Source organism: Cyrtonyx montezumae, unplaced genomic scaffold, assembly GCF_038088225.1.
Source record: "Cyrtonyx montezumae isolate F1298 unplaced genomic scaffold, pur_monq_1.0 scaffold_2, whole genome shotgun sequence".
Lineage (NCBI taxonomy): Eukaryota > Metazoa > Chordata > Aves > Galliformes > Odontophoridae > Cyrtonyx > Cyrtonyx montezumae.
In genome coordinates, this window is record NW_027071936.1 from 11,141,197 (window position 1) to 11,169,049 (window position 27,853).

At 36.4% G+C, this 27,853-nt stretch overlaps 1 protein-coding gene across 1 annotated transcript in view; it reads right to left on the reverse strand.

Annotated features, from left to right (window-relative positions):
• Nucleotides 1-27,853, reverse strand: part of TTC29 (tetratricopeptide repeat domain 29) — a 245,828-nt gene that overhangs the window by 84,967 nt on the left and 133,008 nt on the right. Inside the window, exons 8-9 of the mRNA XM_065736041.1 lie at nt 21,184-21,407; nt 10,313-10,498 (exon numbers count right to left, since the gene is read on the reverse strand). Of these exons, the coding sequence (XP_065592113.1) occupies nt 10,313-10,498; nt 21,184-21,407 (410 nt within the window). The remainder of the gene's footprint in view (nt 1-10,312; nt 10,499-21,183; nt 21,408-27,853) is intronic.

A 27,853-nucleotide genomic window follows, 5' to 3' on the forward strand; every position in this document is an offset into this window, starting at 1 on the left:
GCATATTCTGATCTTCACACTTGGGCTGGTCACAATATCATAAAATTCAAGAATGGTTTGAGTTGAAAGGGACCTTTTTAAAAGACCAGTGAGTTCAAACCCTCCAGCCATAGGGAAAGGATCTGTTCCACTAGACCAAGCTGCCCAGGACCCCCCTATAATCTGTTCTTGAGCAATTCCAGGGATGGTGCATCCACAGCTTCTCTGGTCAGCCTGTTCCAGTGCCTCACTACTCTCATAGTAAAGAATTTCATTCTAATATCTTACTGAAATCAATCCTATCTTAGGTTAAGACTGTAACCCCTTGTCCTACCACAGCAAACCCTGATAAAGAGAACCTCCCCAACTTTCCTGGAGGCCCTCTTTAGGTACTGGATGACCACAGTAACATCTCTCAGGAGCCTTCTCTCCACACTGCAGAATCACAACTCAGTATGTCTTCATAGGAGAGGTCCTCAGCCCTCTGATCTTCCTTTTGGCCCTTTTCTGGAACACCTCTAACAAGTCCACATCTTTCTTATACTGGAGATCCCAGAGCTGAACTCAGTAATGCAGGCAGGGTCTTCCAAGACAGGAGTAGAGTCACCTCCCTTGAGATGCTAGCTATAGTTTTATTGTGTTATATTATAGCATATCATCATATTATGATATAAAAAATGTTTTAAAAGTTACTGCTTAAAGGGCCAAGAGACACCTCACAAGCTAGGGATAACACTAATGTCTGTGGTTGCTTGTTTGTTTGCTTCCTTATACTTTCCCCTGCTGCTGTTATGAAAGCTGCTAAGAAGAAAGAGTCTCACCCAGGCAGCTGAAATGACAGCAGTTTTGAGGATAGTTTACTATGGAGCAGCAAGAGAAAAACCTGGAATTAACTGAAGGGCAGATTACCAGAAGAGCTGTTCTGAAAAAACTTCTTGTTCTCAAAAGAAAGCGTAAGAAGTATGAGAAGAATGGGTACTGTTGTAGAGGTGCCCAGAACAAGTATCTTCTTGACTTTCTTCCAATTACTACATCAGCCACTGTACCCTCAAAACTCACAGTTGGATCCAGGCCTTCTTAAGTTGCTTCTGGCTCTACATAAAACCTCTCACAGATTTTCTCTGAGATACACGGCTTCTCTCTGGATCTATTGCCACAACTCACAGTGAGAAAATCTGATGTCAATTTTAAGAGTGCGTGGGAGATATCATATTTCAAAGGCTTTCCTCAGTTTAAATAATTTTTTTAGTGATTAGATTTTGTTCAGATTCGACCCACTTACTTTCCACAGCTTCCAGTAACGATATTTTTGATGCAATCTTCAGCATTCTATTGTGGAGATTTCTACATCAAAATGATGCTTTGAGTAGCAAGTTGGACTAATAACATGACTTCCTAAGATCTCATCAAACTTGAAGTTTATCGTGCTCTGGAGTGTCAGATATATTTTAATTAATAGTTTTGGATGTTTGCTTTGCACATGATTTCAACACTTTACTCCTAATGGCTGTGGAAATGCAGTCCCACTGACAACAGCTTTACTGTCAGCAACTATCAGTCGCAGAGAAGTCACCTCTGGAAATACTGTTTCCTCTAACAATTATTAAAAGGAAACACAGCCTCCAGGAAAGTTTAATATGATGACAATTGCTGGTTCAGCTGCAGTAGTCCAAGACCTTGCAAAGCTTTAAAGTAAAAAAATTCTCCTAGTGAGTGGGCAGCTTTGAATGAACCTTCATCTCAGTACTACTCATTAAGCAGTAAATAATTAAAATACCCAGGAAAAGACAGGTAAAATACAAGCAGCAATGTCAGTAATAGACATGAAAGAGAAGAGAGGGAAAAAGAATTTAAAAAAGCAAAGAAATAATTCATTTGAAGTTATAATAAAGTTTCATTTGCAGTCTTGTTTAAAGATATATCAGACTTTAGGGATGTAACCTAATTACATTTTTATTCTAAGTTCTATTCAAAGACCCTAGACTTTGAATCTTTAACACAGATCAAACATAGTATAATTTACTCATGGCTATCAATACTTAAAAATGATCTCTTCATTAAAGGCTATAATCTTCTGGGCATGCATATAAAGCAAACAGAGCAACATCAGATACAAAAAAAAAAAACCCACAAATGAAAAGCAAGATTCTTAGAGATGTGTACATAGGTTATGAGTTACACATTATATTCAAGAGCACTTAAAATGTTTTTTCAAAAATAGTTCTCACAGAATATCTCTCAGTGGTCAAGATAAACAACAGCAACACTTCAGTAACTTTAAGAATTACTTGAAATAGAACTTTACAGTCGCTGAATACCTACTAACAGAAACTAAACTTAACATTTTTTAATTTTTTTTGATGTATGTCATAAAACTTCTACGGTAAACACAAATTACAGAGATTAGAATTAGCAGTAAAGCAATGCAGTGAATATTTTGAAGAGCTTCTCATTACAAAGAAAGAACACGTATTTGTCCCTGGGTGTTATATCAAAACTGAAATTTCCCATTTGAAGGATTAGCAGGGGGAAGTCGTAGTGCTGGTGAAAGAATTAAGGAGGCTTTTAACAAATATGCTTAGGTTTTTCCTAATGTAAAGAATATTACTTCTTCCTTGCATTTAATAATAAGCCTTGATTTAAACTGAAGGAGAAGTGTGAACAAATTTTCACGGTGGGTTTTTTTCTGAAGTGAAAATAAGAACCCTACAAAACTTTACCTGAGTTTTCTCATTCAAAACACCTTCATTGCCTGCCAACACTTCTTCAAAAACGAAAAAAAAGTTAAGCATGCAAAGAAGTATTTTTTATCAATTCAACAGGCTTTATTTATTTATTTATTTGCTTTTCCTGTTGCATCTTCAGAAGCTTATTTCAGACTTTCTTAATAGTATACTAATTTGACGTGAAAACATCTGATTTCTATAACAATCATATAATACAGTACAAGCCAGTCAAACACTAGTAATGAAATCATAATAAAATGTCATTCATATGGGAACTCCATCTGCACTTGCATGAAGATGAGCTCAATTATTTAATAAAGCTTTTAAATCTGTCCTTCCCTGGAATCTATCTGGATTTATGGCTGCTTCTGTCTGCCACTGACTGATAGAGAAAAGCGTCATATCTGAAGTCTTTATCTCACAGCAATTTGCTACTTAAACCTTTTAAATTATGCTCTACAATCAACTTTCTTCTGGCCAACTCATGTGTTCAGTTCTTAAGCAATCACACAATTAAATAATGTGGTATATTTTAAATGTAGAATAACAAAAGTTAGATTCAGTTTGTATGATGACAAATACATGATAGAAAGGATCAAAAAGGATATGATTAAAATCAATCAAATTTGGTCATTTAAACAAATAATTAAAATCAAATTGGAAATTCAGAATTCTTTTTCCATTAAGGGAACATTTATTTTTGTCTCTCATTTTCCCTGACGCAGATTCTTTTTAAGTGCATGTTTCTCTGTGAACTTTAGTATAAAACTTGGCAATGGGTATATGAAGCCAAAGGTAGAAGATTTGGAGATCCTCTAAGTTTTCAGATCTGAACTATTTCCAAATTCCTTTTACCAAAAGAGGTGTTTGAAATAAACTATCACAACTTGGAATAAACCTTATAAGTTAGCAACCTGGGAAGTACAAATGGAGTGGGGGATATCATGATATATCAGTGGTAGCTGATTACTACTTGATATGATTTCTTACACAAAGAAAAATTAAAATAATCAGATGAAACATTCTACATGATTTCTCCAAACAGTGAATGCTACAAATGACATTTTTAGGTTAGTTTACAAGGGAAACAAGCCCATGTGATCTTTCAGTCCCCCCAGTAGGATTTGGAGTGAACTTGACCTTAAACTGGTAAGAAACTGTACTCTGAATTCTTGCCAGATTTTGGAAAACGATTAGCTTGAGAACAGAGACTGATCTGAATTCTAAACTGACAAAGAGACAGGCAGAATTCTCCTGTACATGTTCCAGAGAACAGCTTATTTCTCCCCCAGTCAGCAGCCAAGCGCTGGCCAGTCAACATAACGGTGACATGTATCTTTCATTTTTATCACAGTGCACAGTGAATTTTACCAAGGGCGGATGTTATAGAAGCAAAAAGAAAGTCATATTGTATAAACATAGATCAGAGTGGTGGTTTCTACCTCAAAAGATATATATAGTCTAAATCTCTAGACCTGCATAATTCTGTCCATTGTCCATTTCTGATCAACCTCAGGCTTCCTATTTAAAAAAACCAAACCATTGGTTTTCAGACCACATTATGAATAAAAATAAACAGGAAAAAGAAGATTCTGAGAATAGTCTTTTTCTCCAAAAATCACAAACTTATATGGTTATCATTTTAAAATTAAAAAGTTGCTTACAACAAGTGGACTCTAACACAGATGTATGGAATGATGAAACCAAAAAGCCCTTTATTAGATTAGTCACTATTTGACTTTAATATCTGAAAAGAGAAATGGGATCAAGTTCAGGTTTTTCTCCTCCAGTGTCAGACCTGCACTTGTGAATATTCCAGAATGGAGTTCCAGACACTGGTTATGGACCTCATAGTAGAAATATAAATAAATAGGCAGGTAGGACAGCTTATCACATGCAGCAACAGTAACAGTTCTGCATTCCATGTAAAGGGAACAAACTTATCACTTCATAAATGCTGTCCCATTGGTTTATTTTATTTACCAGCTGTTTCTAATTCTGCAATCAGATTGTAAAGATGCAATTTTCATTTCTATGTTATATAAAACAATGAGAATTTGCTGTTCAAATGGATTTGGCAGACTTGAACACAGATAAAGGTATGCAGCTTCATTAATGTAGAAGTTACATGTAGACCACCCTTCAAGATGTTACCCAAATACACCCAGTAATTAATACTTAAACATGAAAAGTTTGACTCAAGTGTCCGTTAAGCTTAATAGAATTCTCTACTTCCACAATGCAGCTTCTACAATGCCTTGATTAAAACTTCTAGTTTCAGCAGTATGTTGAAATGAAATTTTACTCCTTGGTCTTCGTCTAGACTGTGACAGTCTGTAAGAACCTCATTTTTTCCCCTTACAACAAATTAATTACAATTCTTTATCAATTTTCCTGTGTTCAGTAGGCCTTTCAATCAGAAAAGTCTATGCTAAATTCTAAAATTCAAAATATACTACATTTTATCCATGATTACATGAAGAACAATTATACCTGTCTCATAAATTAGATCCTATTTATGATTTTAAGGGGGAGGTGTGTGCAGCGGGAGATGAGAAATACTCAACTCCAGCAAAATGTTGCCCTGATTGGGCAAATATTTTAAATGCCTAAACTTATTTTAGAAAAGAAGAAGGAGACCTTGATCAGGAATTCTTTGAGATATGCAATCTAAAACATATAAAGAAAGACAAAGTAAAGTTTATGGATGAGCAGAATGCGACAGGAATTGGCTCTGAAATATCACCTAACAGCTTTGCATGCTGTGCCTTACTTTTAGTAGTTCTGTCTTATTCTCGGTCTTTCAGCATTTCAGAAAAAGTACTACCTCTACTTTTGCTGGTCCTTATGTGCTAGCAGAATATATATCTGATGACTAATTCGAAGTCACCGCTGCACTAAGATTAACAGTGTAATTTTCACTCATCTCACAGTTCTTGTACCAGGGGATAGGCAGTTTCGGGCATGGTACTAATTTACATTTGGAATTTGTTGGGGAAGTTTTATTCATTGGACTCCATTCTGAAAGTTAACACGCTTCCTCAAAGATAGGTATTTAAATGTATCGAGAAATATCTCCTTGCACTTCAAAGAATGTGTATGGGAAAGGTGCATCTATCTTAGTAAATTGTCTTAATCGTGAAAACTGCGTGGCTGTGTGAAAGCTTCCTGTTAAGAAACCCTTACAACACTCCTAAGCGCCCAGCTGTGCCCATGGATAACTGTGGGGGAGGGAAGCTCAAAATTGCATGATCTAAAAGCATGTGCAACACTATAAGCACCATTTCAGCAGTAACCTATGCTCCTGTACCCATAGACATCTGCAGACATTGTTTGATTTACTAATACAGGAAATTACCCATGACCTCTGAATGTCTGCTTTCACTGAGAAGTAAGTGTTGAGACCTTTACACCACTTGAGGGTGGGAGGATAGATATTTATAATGATAACATAGAAGTAATTTTTCCTTGCTTTCTCCAGAATTCTGGATTCTTCCTGCTCTACTTTCTCACAGTCAGTACACCCCTAACTAACCTCTTTGCAAAGGTATGCCTTGAAAACAGAGCGCTTATGCGTCGGTATTAGAAAAACACAATCAGATAATGCTCATTAGTTATCTTCAAGCTTGTCTCACAAAGGCAGAATTGTTTGACACTGAGATTGATATTTTGAATTACCGGCTTTAAAGAACAGGCTAGATACCTATACACACACACACACTGGTATGCATCTACGTATGCTAAAATACACAAACGCTTCCAGTGGCCTTGAAGGCTGCTTTTAAAACAAGCACTTGTTCAGACGTCTGTTATTATTATGCTTTTAAATATAGGCACACTCTAATTTTGTTACAAACTATTTGAAGTACAAACCCCTTGCTTCCCTTGGGTTGCTTTTGTTACTCATGTACGTTATCTAAAACTTTTGAAAGCATATATTGAAGTTATGCATCATTTCATGTGTGACAGAATAATCATTTAACACAAAATAGAAAACACTTAAATGTTGTAATGACAAGTCCTGGTAATGTTAGAATGCATGCAAATTAGCCATCATGTTTATCAATACACTCACTCTGTGTTTCTTCTGTAAGATACGACAATGAAAAAACTGTTGTAAACGCAGTTTGTAATTAATTTTAGCAGAATTTACACTATTATAGCAGAACTATCTCAGTTGGGTCCTCAGATAAAAATAAACTTATTCTCTGATACGTGAAAAAAATAAACACTTATAATGATGATTCTGGTTATTAATTTAAAAACACATTCAAAACAGAGGAATATATCTTTGTATATATAAAATTTATTCTGCTTAACTGAAATTCTTCTACAAAGCCAGTGCCTACTTGGATGATAAATAATGCTGGATTTAATGAGGCAAAGCATACGAATATGAATTGCCTTTTCAATGTGTACCAAGTGACATCACGATGTTTAATTGCTATATGAGAAAATGACTAGTAACCAAAGTAATAAAACAATGAAATATCAGCTCCCTGAGGAAAGACAAACTACGGGTAAGTACAGTTGATTGAATAGTATCATAATGTGAACTCCTCTACAACAGTCCACAAACAGACACATTTCAGTACTCACGAACAGAGAACTTATTTTAAAAATGCAGTTGTTTTTAAAGAAGAACTAAAAATCTCATTCTGCAACAAACAACCACTAAAATCACATGTGCTCCAAAGACAGTTTTCCATTTGTATCTGTAGCAAATTACTCACGTATTACTGTTTTTATAATTATAAGCATATGTACAAGGTTTCCATTCACAAGTAATAAAAACACACACATTCATGCGTTCATCCTTTTAGATATAAATACCTGGTATGAGTTCATTTCAGTTCCTGCACCTAAGTGTGTCAGACTAACAACTCAATCTTACAAAAATTTCCTGTTTTCCCATCTGCAGAATTAATCAATACAGTTAATATAGATATGATGATTTAAATCAGTTGAAAATATTGTGTATTAGGCACCATTCACACATATATACACACATTCTCATGTTTATATATCTGTACACATACACATTCCTGTATACACATATACATGCACACATACACCTCTACACAGATGTATGTATCCATTTTTTGTATATACTCCCATAGGAAGCAGGCATCCGACTCATTCAGTTCACAGTCAAATCAGATTACAGCAATATAAAGAACTGTAGAAAAAAACCAACATATTATTTATGAGGCATATCTACTTGTTTTAATATAAAAAGCAATGCATTCAGAATTTTACCTATAACTCCATTAATACTCATGTAATTTTATAGAACCCCGTACAAATCCCAACTCAGTGTATGCTCTTAGACTTTTTCAGCATTCCAAACTTAAGATTTAAATTTTCAGTCTTTGAAAATATGAAAAGCAAGGAGAACATCTGCTGTCCTTTTCTATGTGATCCCTGAAAGCAAATTCTATGCCTACGTCCTGCTTCTTCATTTTTCTCACCTGTCTCTATGGAAATAAAATATTTGCAAAAGACAGATCCTACAGATGCGCTGGAGCTTTACCCCATACAGTGAAAAATGTACCTCGTTTTCTCCCTCCCTACCACTGTTAATATGAAGCCTCTCTTCTGGAAGTTACTAATACTTTATAGCAGGGAAATGAAATTTCTCCTCTGCTGACCACCTCAAAGAGCATTGCATAACTTTCCTTACTACGCTTTCACAATGAAACTGAAGGCTTAAAGATATTTAAGTATTCAACAACTTTTGCTTAACTCATCATAAAAGTAGAACCTGTTGAAAAAAAAATGTTGGCAGCATGCGCCAGTCACAATCAGTATGATTCTTTGAAGATGGGAATGTTTGCTTTTATGTTTCTTCTCAAAATTTTATTTTTTAGTAACTGAAGGACTGGATGAAAAGGTTACGCAAAAGGGTTCCCAGCAACTTCAATCATTTTATTCTATTGAGGATCAGATAACCTAATTAAGCATTTTTCACTCAAAATGAAAATGGCTTGATCATGTCTGGCTGGGTTTTAAATACGTGTTATCTTATCCGCTGGGACACCAGATTCCTGGAATAATGCTGGAGTAAGTACTCAAATGGATTATTCCCAAACATTAAGGAAAAAAACAACCATCATGAAAATGTAAAATAACCAAAACCAATACATCAAGAGTGAATGTCAATAAAGCAAACTTCTATTTAAGTTAGTAAAGTTCTTCTCACTGTCATAACTTGCTTGTAAAGCACTAATGAAGCACAGAGTTCACCTGTAACTACTGTTAGGTGAGTGCAAATTGATTGGGTAGTCCTATGAAAACACTGGTTATCACTATTCAGTGTCAGAATAAAACAAATATTCATAAAGTCATAACATTTGTAAGAAAATAAATCCTATTTTATCTGTTACTGAGCATGAATTCAAATTTTAAAACTCATTTGAGTTCTGGTTGTATCTCAAAAGAGATATCACGTGGTTCAGAAGTGCAAATGACAGAAGGAAATATGGAGTAAGTTGGGATTTTTTAGCTTTAAGGGAACACAGGGAAAAAATGCCGAAAGCTTTTCAGCAACCACAAAAGATTTCACGTTTCACGTCTAGGCTTTTGCTGGAAAAGGAGGCCATCATTCATAATGTAACAATTCCATCAGGTTTTATTTTTATTTTCCTAGCAAGTTACTAGAATTGCATTATTTCCACTCAACATTTCAGTTTCTGTTAATCTATCTATATTTTTTTCACTGAGAAAAGCCTTTCTAGCTGAGAAGTCAACCACAAGGTCTTTTCAGAGCTGGAATATTTTCAATCCACAATGTAAAACTTAAAAACAAGAACATAATGACCATGTAAATCACATTTTTTGAATAAATGGCTAGCAGTTCTGCACACTCAAGAACTAAAACAGGAAGATTTCATTCAGTTACTTGAGGCTCACTCATAGATTTTCTCCCCACAAAATGGGAAGATTTGATACAAACATAGAAAAACCTTTATCATATGTAACCTCCTGTTTGCAACCAAAGCTGTCTGCCATGAAAGGCAATTTTAAAAAAGCATGTAAAATGAGGTAAGAAGTCCCATCAATTAATATCATATAAATAGTGTGTATATATATAATATAGGACAGAGATAGACATACAGAGGAATGGAGTTTAAGGTGAAGCAAACAACGCTTCACCTTAAAATGCAGACACAAAAAAAAAACAACCTCATGGTATGATGTTCACATGGGAGAAAGATTTTAAAAATAAAACAAAAGAAAACAAAATATTGGTTGTTCTGTCCAAGTGTAGATTTTCCATCACTGAGGCAGGACTCAACTAAATTAGGTGTTCACACATCTTTTGCATCAACTCAGTTTGTTCAACTGCGGATGCCACTATTGAAGTATTTGTGGTCTGAAGCAGCAGCATCAGTCTCAAAGGAAGCAGGTCTATGAATAATTATATTTTTTTGTCTTCTAACTTGCTGCTCCAAAAGCTAAAATTGCAACAGCTTTGAATCTTCTTTTAAATTAAGGTTGCAAAAAAATTTTACATTGATATAAAGTGTCCTGTAATGAAACATGAATTACAGAATATGATTGTCTGAATGCTGATACAGTGTAGCATTATGACCACAGTGACTCACCTTGCTCCTCCTTGATAAGGCCCATATGTGCATGTGCTTGTGCTTGTCTTTTCCCACCATCAGTTTTTATTAGTCGAGCAGTGATAAAGCACTGTTCATAAAAGTAATTCCTTAACTGTTTCTCCTCGGGGTCATTGAAGCAGTAGGCCATGTTAAGCTGGTTATCATAAACTTCCTTGGAGTGCCCTTTAAAATCAAATAACAGTCAAAATGCTAATTTTCACCAGCTTTCACAAATCTTACAGCAACAGCCATATAATGAAAATGAAGGGTTATTAATATATCCAGTATTCAAATACTATCAACTTCTCCTACATATTTAGTCAAGGAAAGGTAAGGAGAAAATGATAACCTACAAAATTAGGCATAAATGAAAACTTGATCTATATAAACTACTACAAATTATTTTTGTATATAAAACCAAAACTTGGTTCAATAAAAGACATAAAACCTCTGTAAGACACTGACAAGTTGAAAAACAGAAGCTGGAGCAAGCAAAAAACTCACACATTCAGTCTCTGCTAGAGAAGTATTTGAACTGCTGAGACCTCAAAGGCACTGGCAGCTTACAAAACAGACCTAAGGTAGCAGCTCATGATGGAGACAAAGAACCAAAGAGAACACCCTGCAAGCACTTCCCATTAATTTTATACCATTTAAAGTAACATACATTCAAAGTTAACGCTAACAAAAAATGATTTCAGTTTTCCATCTACGTTAATATTTTTAATAACTTAACAGTCATACACATTAAGAATCAACTGAAACCTTAACTTTTGGCATGAAAAAGTCCACCAAGGTACTAAGCTCAGAACGAAGAAGGCCAACGGCATCCTGGCCTGTATTAGAAATGGTGTAGCCAGCAGGAGCAGGGAGGTGATCGTCCCCCTGTACTCAGCTCTGGTGCGGCCGCACCTCGAGTACTGTGTTCAGTTTTGGGCCCCTCACTACAAGAAGGACATTGAGGCCCTGGAGCGTGTTCAGAGAAGGGCAACAAAACCGGTGAGGGGTCTGGAGCACAAGTCTTATGAGGAGCGGCTGAGGGAGCTGGGATCGTTTAGTCTGGAGAAGAGGAGGCTCAGAGGAGACCTTATTGCACTCTACCGCTTCCTGAAGGGGGGTTGTGGTGAGGAGGGGGTGGGCCTCTTCTCCCTGATAAATAACGACAGGACGAGAGGGAATGGCCACAAGTTGCGCCGGGGAAGATTTAGATTAGACCTGAGGAAACATTTTTTCTCTGAAAGAGTGGTCAGGCACTGGAATGGCCTGCCTAGGGAGGTGGGTGAGGCATCGTCCCTAGCGCTGTTCAAGAAGCGTTTAGATGAGGTGCTAAGGGATTTGATTTAGTAGTTGGGTAGGGATGGTGATAGGAGGACGGTTGGACTAGATGATCTTGTAGGTCCTTTCCAACCTAATGAACCTATGAACCTATGAAACATGGAAAGTGTGTGGGGGTGGGGGGAACTTAAAAGTCCTACATCTCCTCTAGGATGTGAAGAATAAACATATTCAGTTGGCATTCTTTATGTCTCACCAGACAGATAAATGAATACACACTATCCCTAATATTTATAAAAACACTGCAAATCCCAGTTCTAAGTAGCATTACGAAATTATTAACAAATGCATTTAAAATTACTGAATGAGATCATCTATGGAAATTACTTCTGTCACAGGAGTACATTAAAGAAAAACACAAACAAACATGCACAAAAACACAGGAGGTTATTAAAAAATCCTATTGATTTGGATTAGAGACCTAAAACTCACCTAAATACTTGTTATAATGCTTTTCACTACTGTTTGTGGCTGTGGAATGAAAATAGGCCAAATAGTATGTTATTAAAACAATTTTGGTGTGTTTGGGTAAAGAAGGGGTTAAGAACCACAAGTGCTGCAGCAGGTAAAAGAATGTTTGGATAAGCTAGATGCGTGAATAGAGCTATTTGCTTTCAGGAGTTATGCAGTTTGTATGCTTTGCTCAACAATGGAGAAAAAGGAGAAAATAAAGTAAAAAGCTCTCTTACACATGATATGGAACGACACAGAGATCGGCATCTAATTTCAACACAGCTCTCACTCAAAGCCCAGATCTTTTCTAAGTATTTTAGAACTATGATACTGCATCAAAACACTTCGATTGAAGCACGCAGTTAAATTTCCTTCTTTTTTTTTTCTTTTTTATCTATGAGAAGAATTGGGGAAAAACCCACTTATGAAAAAGAATAACTTCTGCCTGTAGATTTATTAGTCCCTAGCATTGTTCAGAACTAGGAACAATTACTCAATTGTAAGAAAAAAAACCCTAAAAAACTAAAAAAAAAAACCCTAAGAACACTAAAACTAAAAAAAACAAAACTAAGAACAGTGATTACTTCGTAAGTACTTTGCATTTCTAGACCACACATCTCCACTCCAGAATGTTGTGTCAAAATTTTGAATTATACTTACTGCAAGAGAAAGTAATATAGACCCCTCATTAATTCCAACAACACAAGCAATCCAGGTATGGCCACCATTTCTCTAGCATCTCTTTCCACTTGAGGAAGAAAAGCAGACACTGCTTGGCTATAATGTACTTCATCCCAACTTAAACATCTTTTGTGGCATAACAGAACGCTTTAGATCTCAACAGTAGAAAGCAGAGGTTCCCATTGATTACAAGCAACAAAAGAAATAACCACTAAAACAGAGAAATAACCACTAAAACAGAGAAATATAGAAACTAAATAGGATGACTGAGTGATCTAATAGTACACATTAGATGTTGATTACAGGTGAGTGAACATGAACTTAGAAGATGTATGTAAACAGTTACAATAGGACAGTAAGAGGAAAGAGAATGGGATGGTCATTGGGGAACAACACTAGATACAGATTTGTTGCCTATGAAATATTTGCTACGAAGTATCAATGCTACATAAAATTATGCAGATAACTTCAGGTAGTGCCCTAAGAAATCTCATGAGATGGTTCTGACCGGAGGCGGACTATTGCTACTGCCACAGCTTTGATTGAATGAACTTTAATGTGACCCTCCGATGACTATCCTGCTGGTGAATAACAATGAGAAGTGCACAAAGACAACCATTCCTCTGTAATAGTCTTGGACAGTGGCTGACCAGATACACTGGTGTCACAGTAAGGTAAATCCCAAAGATGGATGTTGAAAAGGCATACTGTCTTTGGGATTTGAAGTCTCTCTGATTTATAAATCAAGAAATTCACTGATACGATTCTGACAGAGGTTATAGCCAGCATGTCAGACTTAGTGAAAGTGAACTTTCATCTCCTCAGGAGAAGAAAAATATCGAAGAGAGTGTTTATCTATTCTAATAAAATCTCTCTTAGGTAGTTCAGTCATTAAGTCATTAAAGTTCTGACCTCTCCGATTTTGCACAGTACATTCTCTACATCTGTTAATAGAATATACATGGAGAAATCTTTACATATCCATTGATATATTAAAAAAATTAAATATATATATATATACACACAAACACACACCACCTATGCATATATATGGGTGTACATACACCACTGGAATATGATACCAAATGATAGAAAGAGGAGTCTGAGATATACATACAATTGTGAAACAGCTCCTACACGACAAATTCTTGTTTTTAAATGGAAAAAAAAAAAAAAAAAGAAAGCATAGAGATAAAAGTTCAAATGCTGATCCCAGGAGTATTTAAAAAATTACTTTTACCAATGGTGGCTGAAATCAGATTTCCCAGATTATTTAGGATGCAGAATTGAAAGAATGCTGCAAAGATGAGCGGAATGACTACCCAAAATGACAGCTAAGCAGAAAAAACAGAACTTGATGGAGGAGATAGTGACGCTTGACAGTTTGTGGTTGAAATGGGACTGGGAACACATCTTATGAGCAATTATCCAATGTAACGTTTTCTTTCAAACTCAAATCATCAAATTTAAGCAATAATATTTCACATGTTCACTTAAACATTGTTTTGCTTTTTGTTTTTTTTTTTCCTCATTGTTTTTAACAAATGAAAATCTTATGTTATGTTGTAGTACTTATTTTTCCCTTTCAAAAATGTTTTTATTACAAAATATAAAATTTAGGAGATTGGCTTCTTTCATTTTGTTTGATTTGAAATTTTCAAAATATTTTATTTTCATCATCCTTTACAATGGAATAATAAAAAAAAACTTTGCAATTGGGTATTTATGCACTTCAGAAAAGTACTACCTATAAAATTTCACTGTGGTCCATTTATTAAACAGACTTAAAAAAAATCCCTTTCACTCAGGTTTAAACATAAAACATCATACATCAAGCACATATAGGATTTTCTACTCTTGATCAGAATCCCTTCGTGTGCATCTCAACTGTCACATGGACTCTCTACCTGTTATGCTCAAGCCATAGTCCTTGGATCAGTCCACTGAGTAAAACATTGATTTGTTATTGGACTGCTATCAGGAACCTTTGGCAAGCAAAGGTATGCATGGAGCAGAGGTTAATTCAGGTCTGTGGCCCGCACACCGGTGTTCAGCTGTTCAACAACTGAGCACAGCAATATATCCCAACAGACTTCAGAGTTTAGTACTACTGCTGCCTCAGCTGTATCATCTCCTTTTTCACAGGATGTAGTAAAAGAAAGGAAATGAAGTACAACAGCACCTTTTAGAGAGGAGATGAAAACAACATCCTGAAGAGATCCTGGCTTGGTATTCTCCCCGAAGAAGAAATAACACTGTTCTTGTGAACAGAAAACATAACTTACACTCCAGAAACTCACCTTTAAAGTATAGTTATCAGGAAGAAATTTTTCAACATCTATCTCTGACCAAATATTTTCTACTGAAGAGACTCAGTCCTTTGCTCCTGCCAGGCAAAGGGCATGTGGAAACTTCAACACCTGGTAGCACTCGTCTTCCAGTTCAGTTACTTGTTTTTAGTGAGTATGACTGAATTATAGCTGACCATTCATCCTTGAAGACATATCAAGCACTGCCTTAAGATCACTGGAGTCACTAGGAGCCATTTTTGATGTCCGAATTAGACACCATTAGTATGGGAAGTTTCATTTTTCTCTTGCCTGAGAGATCAATATCAGTGACTCGGTAGCAAGAAGACAGCTGATGTCATGAAGAGTTCACATTCAGAAATATTCAGGATGTAGGCTGCTGAGCCAACAAGCAAAAAATAAATAAAAATGATGCTACAGTCAGTCTACTTCTACCTCAACTCATATACAGCAAAGAATCAGTCCCTTTTGCTTGGTCAGGACAATCATGCCTTCACACTTGTAGCTAGGAACTCTTTTTTCCAGAAAGCTTAGCCAAAAGCTGCACTCACTGAGCTACTATATACAAGTGCAAAAGAAGAAATGGGGTAGCATGGACACAGTCAAATTGCATGCACAGCTTCCATTTCATAGATACCAGGCAGCAGGACAAACAGGGTGAACACCTTCCCTCTCCCACTAAGTACATAAACAGAATATATTCAAAGTGCAATCCATGCAAAAGTGCTAGGAAACGATTTGGATATACATTTGCCATATATGGATGAAGTTCTCTAGTGAGAGTAACATAAGGCAATTCAACTGGTCATTTGTGACACTGTAAGGGTTGTAAAAGCAAAGAGACCAGCACAAACAAGGAGGTGTTACAAAAAGAAAGAAAACGAATGCTCCCTCGTCTCCGAAGATCTAAGCTCACCGGGAAGGAGGAATCTCTTGCTGGAGATCCCTCCTCAGTGGCAGTCAGCCCTTAAATGAGGCCTAAGAGGAAGCCAGGCTTCACCCCTTCTGGTCACACAGGTGAATCGCCTCCCAGGGCAGACTGGATCTTTCTTTTAGGTGCTCATTCACTGTGAAGTTGGCTGGCAACATTTTGAGAAGTTTTGACATCATTCCAGGAAAAAATCCTTTTTAAAGTGAATAATAATAAATTGCAATTAATCCCTCCACTGCTCTCTAGTGACTACCAGAACAAGCCTGCTTTAGAAAACAAAGCATTCCTTAGCCCATCTGCTCAAAACCAAACTAAACTATCTTTTTCTCCCCAAAATAACAGGGATAATAAGGTTAGTGCATTTTTTTAGACCAGCCTAAGGCATAATTGAAATCTTACAGAAAAGTTTTTCCCTGCAAAATGCTAGATTCTATTTTCAATGTTCAGTATCAGACTCGGAAAGATTTTCTAGTGTGAGCATATCAGATGTTCTCATCAAATGTGATTTCACATGTGACTTCCTCATATAGTCTATGAGGTAACTTTTGCAATGACAACAATTCTAATTCACATTGACAAAAGTTTGCTCTGTACTGAAGCGAGGAAAAAAGAGCTAAGTTAGCACTTCCTTCTAATTCTTTGTCTCTGATATTCTCTAGAACATGGTCAACAGCCTATAGCGGGTGCACAGATTTAGCATTTGGCGTATCACAGAGGTTGTGCAGGGTCTAAGGAAAGCAACAGCTTCCAGGTTGTAACTCCTGCTCTCCACCTACTGCCCCAGTGATCAGCTTACAAGCTGTGTCTTGCCCCTTGGAAAGCATGTTCATGCTGAATATTAGCTCAGTGCACTGGCTCTGACACAGAGAACAGTCACCTGCTACTATAATGCTGGCTTGTGATTGACACATTGCAGCTACGGAACAGTGGAACTCCCCCTGGTTTTGCTCCCCAGCTTCAACAAAGAAAAGTCGATGGTTGAGAGGTCTATACCTTTAAGAGTTCTTGAGTTGTACCTTGCCTTGCATCATCTGGAAGGAGGATTCAACACAGGTAAACCACCACCCAAGAACTGATCATAGGCTCTTTGTGGTTTACATTAGTCAGCACTGTTAAGGATTCAGTTTGGGTTCAAACCTCCATTCAGTAAGCAATACAGATGCAATCTGAGGAGGAACAGTTTGCAAGACCTTTTGAACTAAAACTGGCACTGATGACCTTTAGTTCAACAAACTCCAGGTCTAGCACACTACCACTGACAGGTTGCTGACCTCTCTCTGAAATACCAAACTGATGCTTTACAGTACAATCCATGTACTGCCATTCTTGTAGGCTCAGTGCTAACCAATTTACAAAACTGGAGCTATGCAATCATTTGAGGAGATGATTCAAAGAAGTGGCTTTGCCCAATGAGCATATAGGTTCCAAAACCAAATTAGCAACGCATTTTTGAAACAATAAGGCTGTAGCAGCCAAGTAACAGTTTAAATTATCTGATATATTCAAATGTTAAAATGCATGCAGAGAGCACGTTAAAGCTATTGTAAGTATTTTTGTCTGAGGAACAGCAACATCCATCATTATAAAAAGCTGTTCTCCCAGGCATACATTAATCTGAGTGTTCTTAAAAATTTCCAGAAGGTAAGCAAAGGACTTGAATACTTTTCCTTTGTTGCTATTTTTCCCTATGATCCACCCAAACACACACAGATAAAGAGTTAGATTTTATCTGGGATCCAAGATAGACAAAATGGACGAAATTAACCCTATTTAGCTCACGAGCCTACACACAGTACAGACGTAATTTGTTCTAAGGATGTTAGCAGACAAAGATTTTCAGTTAGCAACCCCCTATGTCAGTCTGGAACAGGACTATGGTTTCCAGCACTCTCTCTTGCTAACTCACAGAACAGTACTGAGCGGGTACTAGGGAGCCATATCTCTTAAGGATTGCAACATCAATACCAGGGAAAATTAATACGATTAAGACAATTAACAAAACATCAATACCAAGGTAACAGGGCAGGGCATTCAACAGGCTTAAGATAAACCTTTTTCTTATTGAAAAAGACAACATTTATTAAGATATCACGGCATACATCAAATGCTAAGCTATGTAGGCTACTTTGGCATATATCCTGTGTTCTTTAAAACTCCCAACAAGTATACTTACTTAAATAGGTAAATCATCTTTCTCATCTTTATCTTTTTAAATTACTGATATCAAAACCAGCAGTAAGAAAGATTAATGCATGATAATGAAGGAAGTTCAAAGAATAACTGGAAACACCTCTATTTTGAAGTCCAAACCGTTCACATTGCTTGCATCAAAGAAGACCAAAGAGCAATGCAGTCAGGAAGTATCACCAGTACTTCTGCCAGATATATATATTTTTTTCTTGGATAATGCTGTACTTAAGGCAGATTAACTGTCAGCTTTTTTTTTTTTTTTTTTTTTTTTTTGCAGATGCAAGGATTAAATCTAGGGTTATTATTATTATTATTATTTATTTTTATTTTCAAAACACTCGGAAAGTATTCAATTGCAAGGGTGGTGAGATTAAGTTAGAAAAACAGATTTTTCATGAAGTGTAATACCAGTTGAGAAGAAAGACTGCTGTATGATTTGAAGTTCCATCAAAATGCTCTGCTAAAGATGAGAACAGAGAGAATGCTCACTGGTGTATCTGAAGGTAAATGGTTTGTACAACTAAACACCGGTAAACAAACAATCATGATTTTCAAATGCAGAAATAATGACATTAATTGTTTTTTGATATTAGCTTCCAAATCATAATGGACTGCTCTGATTAATTCTGGCCAAGCAAACACTTTACATGCAACACTGTAGCTTCAATAATTACAATCAATCAGGAAAAATAAGAAAAGATTAACATATTCCACCAATAAGTATGGAAAGCGGATGAATGAATGCCTAGCTTTCTCCCTGCACTGTGGTAACAGCTCTAAAATGCTGAACTTAGGAGCAGCAGTTCTAATTGAAATTCACAATGAGACAGCTACACTCTGTGGCACAAAAATATCAGGTGAAAAGACTAAAGAACAAATGGGAAAGCTTCTTTCTAGCATCAGAAATGTTTCATTTTCCTCTTGCTACTCCCAGTTCAAAAACAATCCCTTTGTGAAGTTTAAATTAATCAAAAAATTACATAGTCAAAAGGTTTTTTTCATACTTATTTTTCATACCTGCTCATTTTTTTTCACCGCAACTGTATCTCAGGATGCTATATCCAAGACAGGTAAGTTTTCAGCTAGTGTAATATTAGTGACATCAGTGGAAGTCTCAAAGCTCACTGCCCCGAATATTACTTCAAGCATTTCAAGCCATCTTTGGCTGGAATTGTGGTGGCTGAGGAGTAAACACAGGTCAGCTGCTGGTGCATCTGCTACACTGTGACTGCAGTAAGTTCCAGCTGAAGGATGAACTGAACTGCGAAACAGTTTTAAAATGTTTTCAACTGAAGTTGTCATAAGATCATAAGCCAGAGCTCCAAGCAATTTGATTAGAATCAGAGGGAAACTGGATTAGAGGAACTCCTGAATTAGTATTTGATGAGCTGTGTAATTCATATGTTGCATTCACAGCACTAGTAGCTGTAACATCTGCAGTACGAATCCACATCCACCCCCTCATGTGCCATAGCTGAGGCCTCACGTGAAATACAAATTTGTGCCAAGGATAACACTGAAACTGGTGAAAAATCAGAACTCCCACCATTCAACGATCAAATAATTCATTAATGACTTGCTGCTTAAACATTTGTCAGCTCTGCTGGCACGTTCTCACTACTTTGCTTTCATTTTAACTTCAACAGGTAAAATTTGGAGATACTCCCTTCCAGAGGCAAGACTCCATCAGTCAGTCAATTGGCAGCATCCCATCTCTCATGGAACGCAGCACACAGTGAATGCCAAATTCAGTGAGAGAAAGGGCTTCTGCCTTTTGCTGGGCAGAACCTGACTTTGCTTCTGTGGGAGGATATTTGCCAACTCTATTGGCACACATCAGTTACATCAGTTACTAACACTAGAGAAAACCTTGCACCGGAGGAAAGCAAAGTACTGTCCCCTCAAGCAGCTTCAGGAAACATGCTTGTCCAGATATTCCATATCCATTACTTTTGAACACCAGCATATAGGCAGAATGCTTATATATGTCAAGAAAAACCTAAAGATAACTTCCTATCATGGGCTGGCTAGACTTCCTCTCTAGGATTACTGTCAATGAAATAAACACAACCTTTGGCTTTAAAGTAAACATAAAAACATTTTAAATGAACAGGGTTTTCTTAGTGCTGAAAGCTTTTGTTGTTGCTGCTCCCTTTTTAAAACGAAGTGGTTCTGTTTATAAATTTCAGGAAGAAAGCTTGAGTCTCAAACTCTGAAGCTTTTTTCTACATGAAAATATAACTTGAAACAAGCCAAATATATTGAAATCAGCTCAGCAGTTAGACAGGATTGTAGTTTTACCTGCTTCCTTCTCCACAATTATTCCAAAGGAGAAAGATGAAGTAAGTTATATCACTATTTATAGTAAAACAAAATGATAAAGATGAGTACTTAGTAAATAGCAGTCAAGAGAGAAAATACAGTAATTTGGAGTTATGTCTTCACTAATATCTAGTAATTCACAGGTGACATGTTACAGCTATGTGCTCTATTTTATCTGACGTGTTCACAGTCTTTTTAAGGTCCATCACAAATCCAAACAGCATGCAGAGTATTTAATAAAATCAGATATATAAAACTATTACTGTGAGAAGCAGTGTTTCAAATACTAATTGTTTTCTAACACAAAAACGGCAGGTCAAATCAATACAGAAAGAAAAACAATAAATAATGGAGACATGAGAAAATGTTTGAGGTGTTATCAAAGCTATACATACACGAAATATTTCTGATGATGTTGTAAAGCACTTTACACGTTTTTACCTTTTTATTTCTTTTTCTCCCCGCAAAATCCCGATATCTGCAGTTCCTAATCATTTATTCTATAAATACAGCTTAGTTGACTAAGGCTGAAATGTGCTAAGATGCAGTAACGTTTCAAATTCATACATGAAACAATTTGGAAGCTTCCCCCAGGCATTCGCGGCTGCGGCTCCCGCTGCTCTGCTACCCACAATCCCCCCACTTACCTGCTCGCTGGGCTGCCTCAGCCCTGGTCAGGAAGTGGTAAAGCTGATCCAGCTTATCAGGCTGCTCCTCCAGGGACTGCTGCTGCCATATGGCTGACCCAGGCCCTGCAGCCTCCCTCAAGGCATTCCACTTCTGTATCAGAGTGAAGAGCTCGGAGAAGGACTTGTGATAACCCTGTCGCAGCATGTCTATGCAGATGTTCTCCTTGTATGAATTCCTGTTACTGGGAATAAGACAGACAGATTTTAAGCCTTCAAACCTGTATTCTCCTCTCCACCTTACCAAATAAGTATGGATATTAAAACAGCTTTCAAGACCAGACCTGTGCAGATTGCCAGCAGGGAAGGGCTTTTTTTCCCTGTTCTTAAAAAGCATTCTGAAAAAAAAAACCAAAAAAAAAAACCCCCAACAACCCAACAACAAAAAAACCCACCCAATATCAAATATCCTCCCCCAGGGAAGTAAACATGCCAATATTAAATAAATACCCAAATATACTTTGCAAGCATGCTCAAAATAAACTGGCATTCTTTAGCCTGTACTGGTAAAAATAAAAATAAAAAATGATAAAAAAAAAAAAGGATGTTAAATAATTTTGCTGAAGTATATAATGCCTCGGTTTAAAACGTCAAACAAATGCCATGCCAGAAACACAATCATTAGATATTATTTTGCTTCTCTTTAGTGTAGAACTTTGGTTGGGACTGGTTTACTTCCTAATTTTAAAATCAAAGGATGTAGTGACGAATTTATATCCAAGTTATCCCATTCATAAACTCTGATAAAATATACATATAAAAAAATGCATAATGAAATAGTCTCAAGAGGTAATATGTCCTTTCAGGTATTATTTATGGAAATAATCCAAACATTTCTTTTATGCAGCATGAAACAATCATTGTGTCCCATCCTGGAGAAAGCTATGAGTCCAATGGGACCACCTGCATCACTGAAGTACAGATCTAAACGTCTGCAGAAGTAGGTCTCCAGTTTGAGAAAACAAACCCTTGTCCCAGTGAAATGACACGGGCCTAGATATGGTAATTTTATTTTGCAGATCCCATTCAAGTTTTCAATTTGTTTTCAAAACTGTCTTATTAGATGAGAGTCTATTTAAGTACAAATTCTCAGTGGCTTTAAAACAAATATGGAATTTTGAAAACTGAGATTTACAGTATATGCAAGAAATTCAGATGATCTCACACTGAACAACAGCCAAGAACTACTGTAGCTTTTTTTTTTTTAAATTGAATTTATATAAAGTTGTCATAGCTAGATATCAATGAAGTAAATGGTAATATGAGACATGGTAAGTAAATAATCAGCATTATTTCATGTCCAGTACCATTAAAATATATCTATTAATTATGACGTAGATTCACATTAATCCTTCATATGTATTTTGAACATTTCTATTGCAGAACTGAATACAAAAAAAAAAAATCACATAACTCTAAAGGATACACAAGGACTTCAACTTCAGCAGTGGATTTTTTTGCAGGTGTATATGTTTTGTTAAGATTGAAAACATATGCTGCTCACACAAAATAAAAAAAAAAAAAAAAGGCACCTAACTGTTTGGTACCAGAAAACATTTACATTAATCTTTGAAAACTGAAAAGAGAAATATCTTTAAACATTCACACTTCTGTTTGCCAAAGCACTTCTGGTACGTACCAGGTTCACAGAGTACAGCCTCAAAATACTGCAGAGCTGTTATATTCATACAGTGCAATTTATTTTTTACACTGTATATGTAAGGTTTATTCTTTTCGAAATTTCCACCTAGCCAATTGAAAAAATGAAGATGAATTTCTTGGTAAAAAACTTCAACTACCTTCCAAAGGATGAGGACTGAATCCTACAGAATTAGGATTCCAGAGCAATGGAATAAAATTGGTATAGCAGATGTATATGTACATGTACCTGTATTTATCTATGTACTGTGCTCTGTTTATTTGTATATGCGTGCACATCTTAGATGATTGTACGTGTTAGAAGTGAAGAAGTAAGTGGCTGCTGAAACATATTAATAGTAACTAAACAAAACATTGGTCTGCTCATTTTCAGCACTCCGTGCTCAGTACCAGCCTTAGAAAGAACAGAAAATCTGTGTTCATATTAGGTGCTGTGGATGGTGTGGACTAGTCCATTTTATCTTTGGTCAAGGTTGTTGTGGATTGATGCATTTTACCTGATGTCAAGGCACATCTTCTGCACAAGACAGTGTTATTAAAAACAGACTGGGGAAAACAAACAAGCAAGAAGGCAGTAAAAAAAGTCCATCCTAAAAATTAGTTTCACTATTCTTTCAATACAAGCCCATGACAATTAATAAAGAGATTTAAATAACGATTACGGTGCCAAATGTAAAGAACACATTTTTTCTTAGATAGAGAGGACCGTATAGGCAACGCACAAACAATGGGACTATCTACTACTGTACAACCATTTAGATTTTAAAGGCATGAAGATGAAAGTAATCTCTCAAAGTTACAACCAAATGCAAAAAAGGCACAAAGAGCAAAATAACACATTTGTTTCCTTTAACTACTTAAATATGTAAGGCACGTGACTGATCACACACAAAGCCTATAGAAAGGGCAGAAATAAGTGATATGGTGAAGATTAATGTTATAGGTGAAACCTAAGAGAGAGCTTGGCACTGCAACCAATTCTGATGTTGTTTCAGTTCTCTTAGTGGTTCCAGAGAAAAATGCTGTGCTTCTCTATCAAGAAAACAGTGCTCTTAACCAGAGAAGTAGGGCAGGTGAGAGAAGTGAAGGTGAAGAAGAACTTTTCACGGTACCTTGAAGTAAATCATACGTCCTCGATTCTCAACATCCTTTTTGTACTGCTTCCTTTAATATCACACAGCACATAAAGTGTGAGATTAAGTGGCATCTCTCACTTTTTACACTGCGGCAGATAATGTTATTCTTAGTACCGATGTCAAAAAACTGACGCCCAATGAGGTGAATGTGATTTATTTTATAAAATCCATCTGTTAACTTTGCATTTCCTCTACATTAATAAACCAGGTTACGCTAAACCCTTTGAACCTTACTACTTAACACATTAATTACGATATATTACGAAACCAAGAAGTTTATTTTGCTTCACCGCATCCACCCGATTTTAGGCTCCTTCCAAACAATTATGTTACCCGGAGAAGGAAAATGAAAGCAGACTGCCCTTTTATTTGCCCGAAGCGGAGGCGTTCAAGAGGTTTAATGGTCTCTGGGGGCATCTACTGGTAATCTGGAAAACTGCAGTCACCACGCGTTAATCACGCCGCTGTCAGAGCGACGGGGCACGGCCGCAGAACAAAGGGAAGAGCCGAGGGCCACCCCGAGCCCCAGCGCACAGTGCCCGGCTCCGGGCAGCGCGACCACCCGGCAATCGCACGGGCAGGGCAAGGGAGAGCGGATAGCTGTGGAACGGTACCCGCGTTACGTTTTAGAAGTCATCCTTATCACTGACATAAACCTCAAGTCCCCTTTGAATGATCGTTGTCTGAGCGTTAGGAGAAAGATTTGCGATGTATTTTTTCCTTAAGCACATCTCTTTAGTGACAGCTGGAGCATATCTACACATCTGTGGTTAAAACAGAGAGCAATGATTCTATTTCTAATCTGAATCAAGTATTATCTTTCTGAATCCATTTCTAGCAACAGATGATACTTAACACGCAGACGATGATGGGAACCCACTGCTCCTCTGCCCGTACGCTCGTCTCCGTTGATGTTATGATTATTTATACAGGTCAGGTCACACAGTGACGTGAGGTCCACTTAGCGATCTGGTTGGATACTATACAATTGGCATCCGTGCAGTGACTGCGATGCAGTATTTTATAGCTAATCAGATAATTTTCTTTTATGGACTTTGTTTTTTTTGTTACTGTTGTTGCTATTCTAAAACTACCCAGAGTCATCCTGAGGATACTGATTTGAGCACAGGAGCCTGATTTTAATTTGTATTTACTAGTGCAAAAATCAGAAATGCCCATCTTCACTGGGGCTAATGAAACAACACTACTACTGCAATCTCAGGGACCTGCTGGTACTATATTGTTACAGGACTCTTAAGTAACGTTTGGAGACCGGGAGTGCCATCCTATAACTGTTAGTCCTATGGCATTCTGCCCTTCACAGAGAGAAAAGGAAACAGAAATGAAGAAGCCAAGAGACCGGTATGGATAATAATCAAAGCGATCAATATGTCATAACAGAATTTGTTATCATGAGCTGACATCTCCACACCTCCTGCCTACAGTGGTCAATGGCTGACATGCAGAATAGATACAGAAGGCTAAATATTATTATTGTCAGACTAAATATTATTATTTTTTATAACAAGGTTTGTATCTTCAAATTTGCTAGGAATAAATTAGTGCCGTAGGTTGGTGCCAGCTGCCGACTACAATACAAGTATACCATAACAGTCTCATTCTGTAAAGCAGAAAAACGAATGGGTTAAACAATGTGAGTATGCAAAACTGAAATCCATTAACAATTTCAAATAATTACTACACCAATGATTGTTATGTTTAAAAATTGTATTCAAATACATTTCATTAATTTGTTTTTTCCTTCTGGATCTGGAAAGCCAATGATGGATAAAAACGTCTTCGATTGGGATCACCAAATTAACAAAAAATAACCAAGAAATATTTTCTTAAATGTATTCAAACAGATATTGGTAGTTATTTTTCTCATCTCTAATTCTACAAGAGAAATAAAATCACTCTGAGAATATGAATACTTAGTTACATTGTGTTCAAACTAGAACTACAAACTAGACACACAGAATAAACAAGGGCGTATCAATTTCCTCAGTGAAATCTGAAAACTACATTCAATAATTAAAACCAACAGCACTATAAAAAAATAGAAAAGAAGCATGCTTGAAGCATCTCTACTTTCAGGGTGCTCTGCCGAGGAATCAAAAGAGGAATTACTATTTAATTAAAGTTGGACATCCAAAAGACATAACGGTTTTGCAACTGTTAGTGACCCACAGGTGAAGCAGTTAGCAATTTTGCAGGGCATTGTCGGAAAGCACTTATTCAGATACGTAGTAAATAGTGAAGTTGAAATAATTTCACTGTTTCAGCATTCAGTGATGCTATGATCGAGGCTACAGGGGTATAAAGCCAAGTACTTACACTGTTGATAGATACACTGCCACGTGTTTAGGTTCCAATCTATCAAAGTTAGGTACATGTCTTATTTAAAAACATATTCAGGTAGTCTGAGCATCTAAGTTCAGTGGGAAAACTTATATATGCTAAGTTCTTTGGTGAGTCAAGCCCTCACTGCACTGGGGTGTTCAACAAACTTTCACCACATACTGTTCCCAATACAAAGTTATTTGACTGAATCAGGGCACAACCCGCTTTAATCCTAGTTTAACGACTACCTGCTTAAATACTTCTCTTTTAGTGAAATACTTACTGTGTAGCAACGTGTTAAATTATGGAAAATGGTGATGTCAGTAAAGAAAGATATGAACGTACAGTAAATGCTATTAAGAAATAATAGACAGTAGCTTACACATGAGAATTTTTGATTACTAAATCTGAGAAACACATGATACTGGGGTCGGGTGCATGTTTTCAGTTCCCAAATTATGAAGATGAAATAGCTAATGTCCAACAATTAAAGGCAGCAAATTGAACAAGAGTTATAAGAAGAGCTCCCTACCCTGAATAGTAAATAAAAAACGTGCCATGGCAAATTATGCACACCAGCAGAGAGAACATTACCTTGAAACTGAACTATGCAAAAATTCAATTTTTTTTTTTAAATTAGAAAAGGGTTTATGGAGGTATGCATTCAGAACCATGGCCACAAAGATGAAAATTAAGAGTATCAAAAAATAAACTACATCGCCACTTTGTACTGTGTATACGTATAGGCATAATAACTTTCAGAACATGTAATGCGGTATTTTTCATCTGTTGGCTCACAGTCTGACTGCTGTCAAGCTACACTTTAAACTAAATCATGTAATCAAAAGTGGATGCATAACCTGTCAGTAAGATCCCACAAAGAACACAGATTGGACTCACTTCCTTTTGTTCAAAGCTACACTGCCACTTTAATACTACATAAAATGAAAAATTAATCAATTATAAACATCAAAGGATGACACAGAAGAAGTATTTTAAAATGAATGTAAGTACTGCAATAATTAAGAATTCTAATTAGCTCAGAAAATGGAAATATAAATTTAGCCCTGAAATATTGGGACACTGTGTTTCTAAATGTAAAAGGAATGTAAGCAACTAAAAGAAAAAAAGCACCACCCTCATCGAAATATTTTTCATACAACAGCATACACACCTGTAATAATTACGTTTCATTTCAAACGTAATAGAAAACCAACATATTATACTCATTAATCTTTCTGCTTATCTTTCTAAATTAATTATGTTCATTAACAAATGTAATTCCAACCATATTTTATAGACTGTTATTTATCAAAGTGAAGTATTTCTTCACTTTCCCCTTTTATTCCAGAGCTGTTCTAAGGGACAGAAAGCCAGGAACTTGTGCAGATTTTTATCATAGTGTAAAATTACCTTAGAAAAAGATAGTGGTAACTATTTTCTTGCTCTAGCTTCTCAAACTGATGCATGGAATTATCATAAAATATACAAGG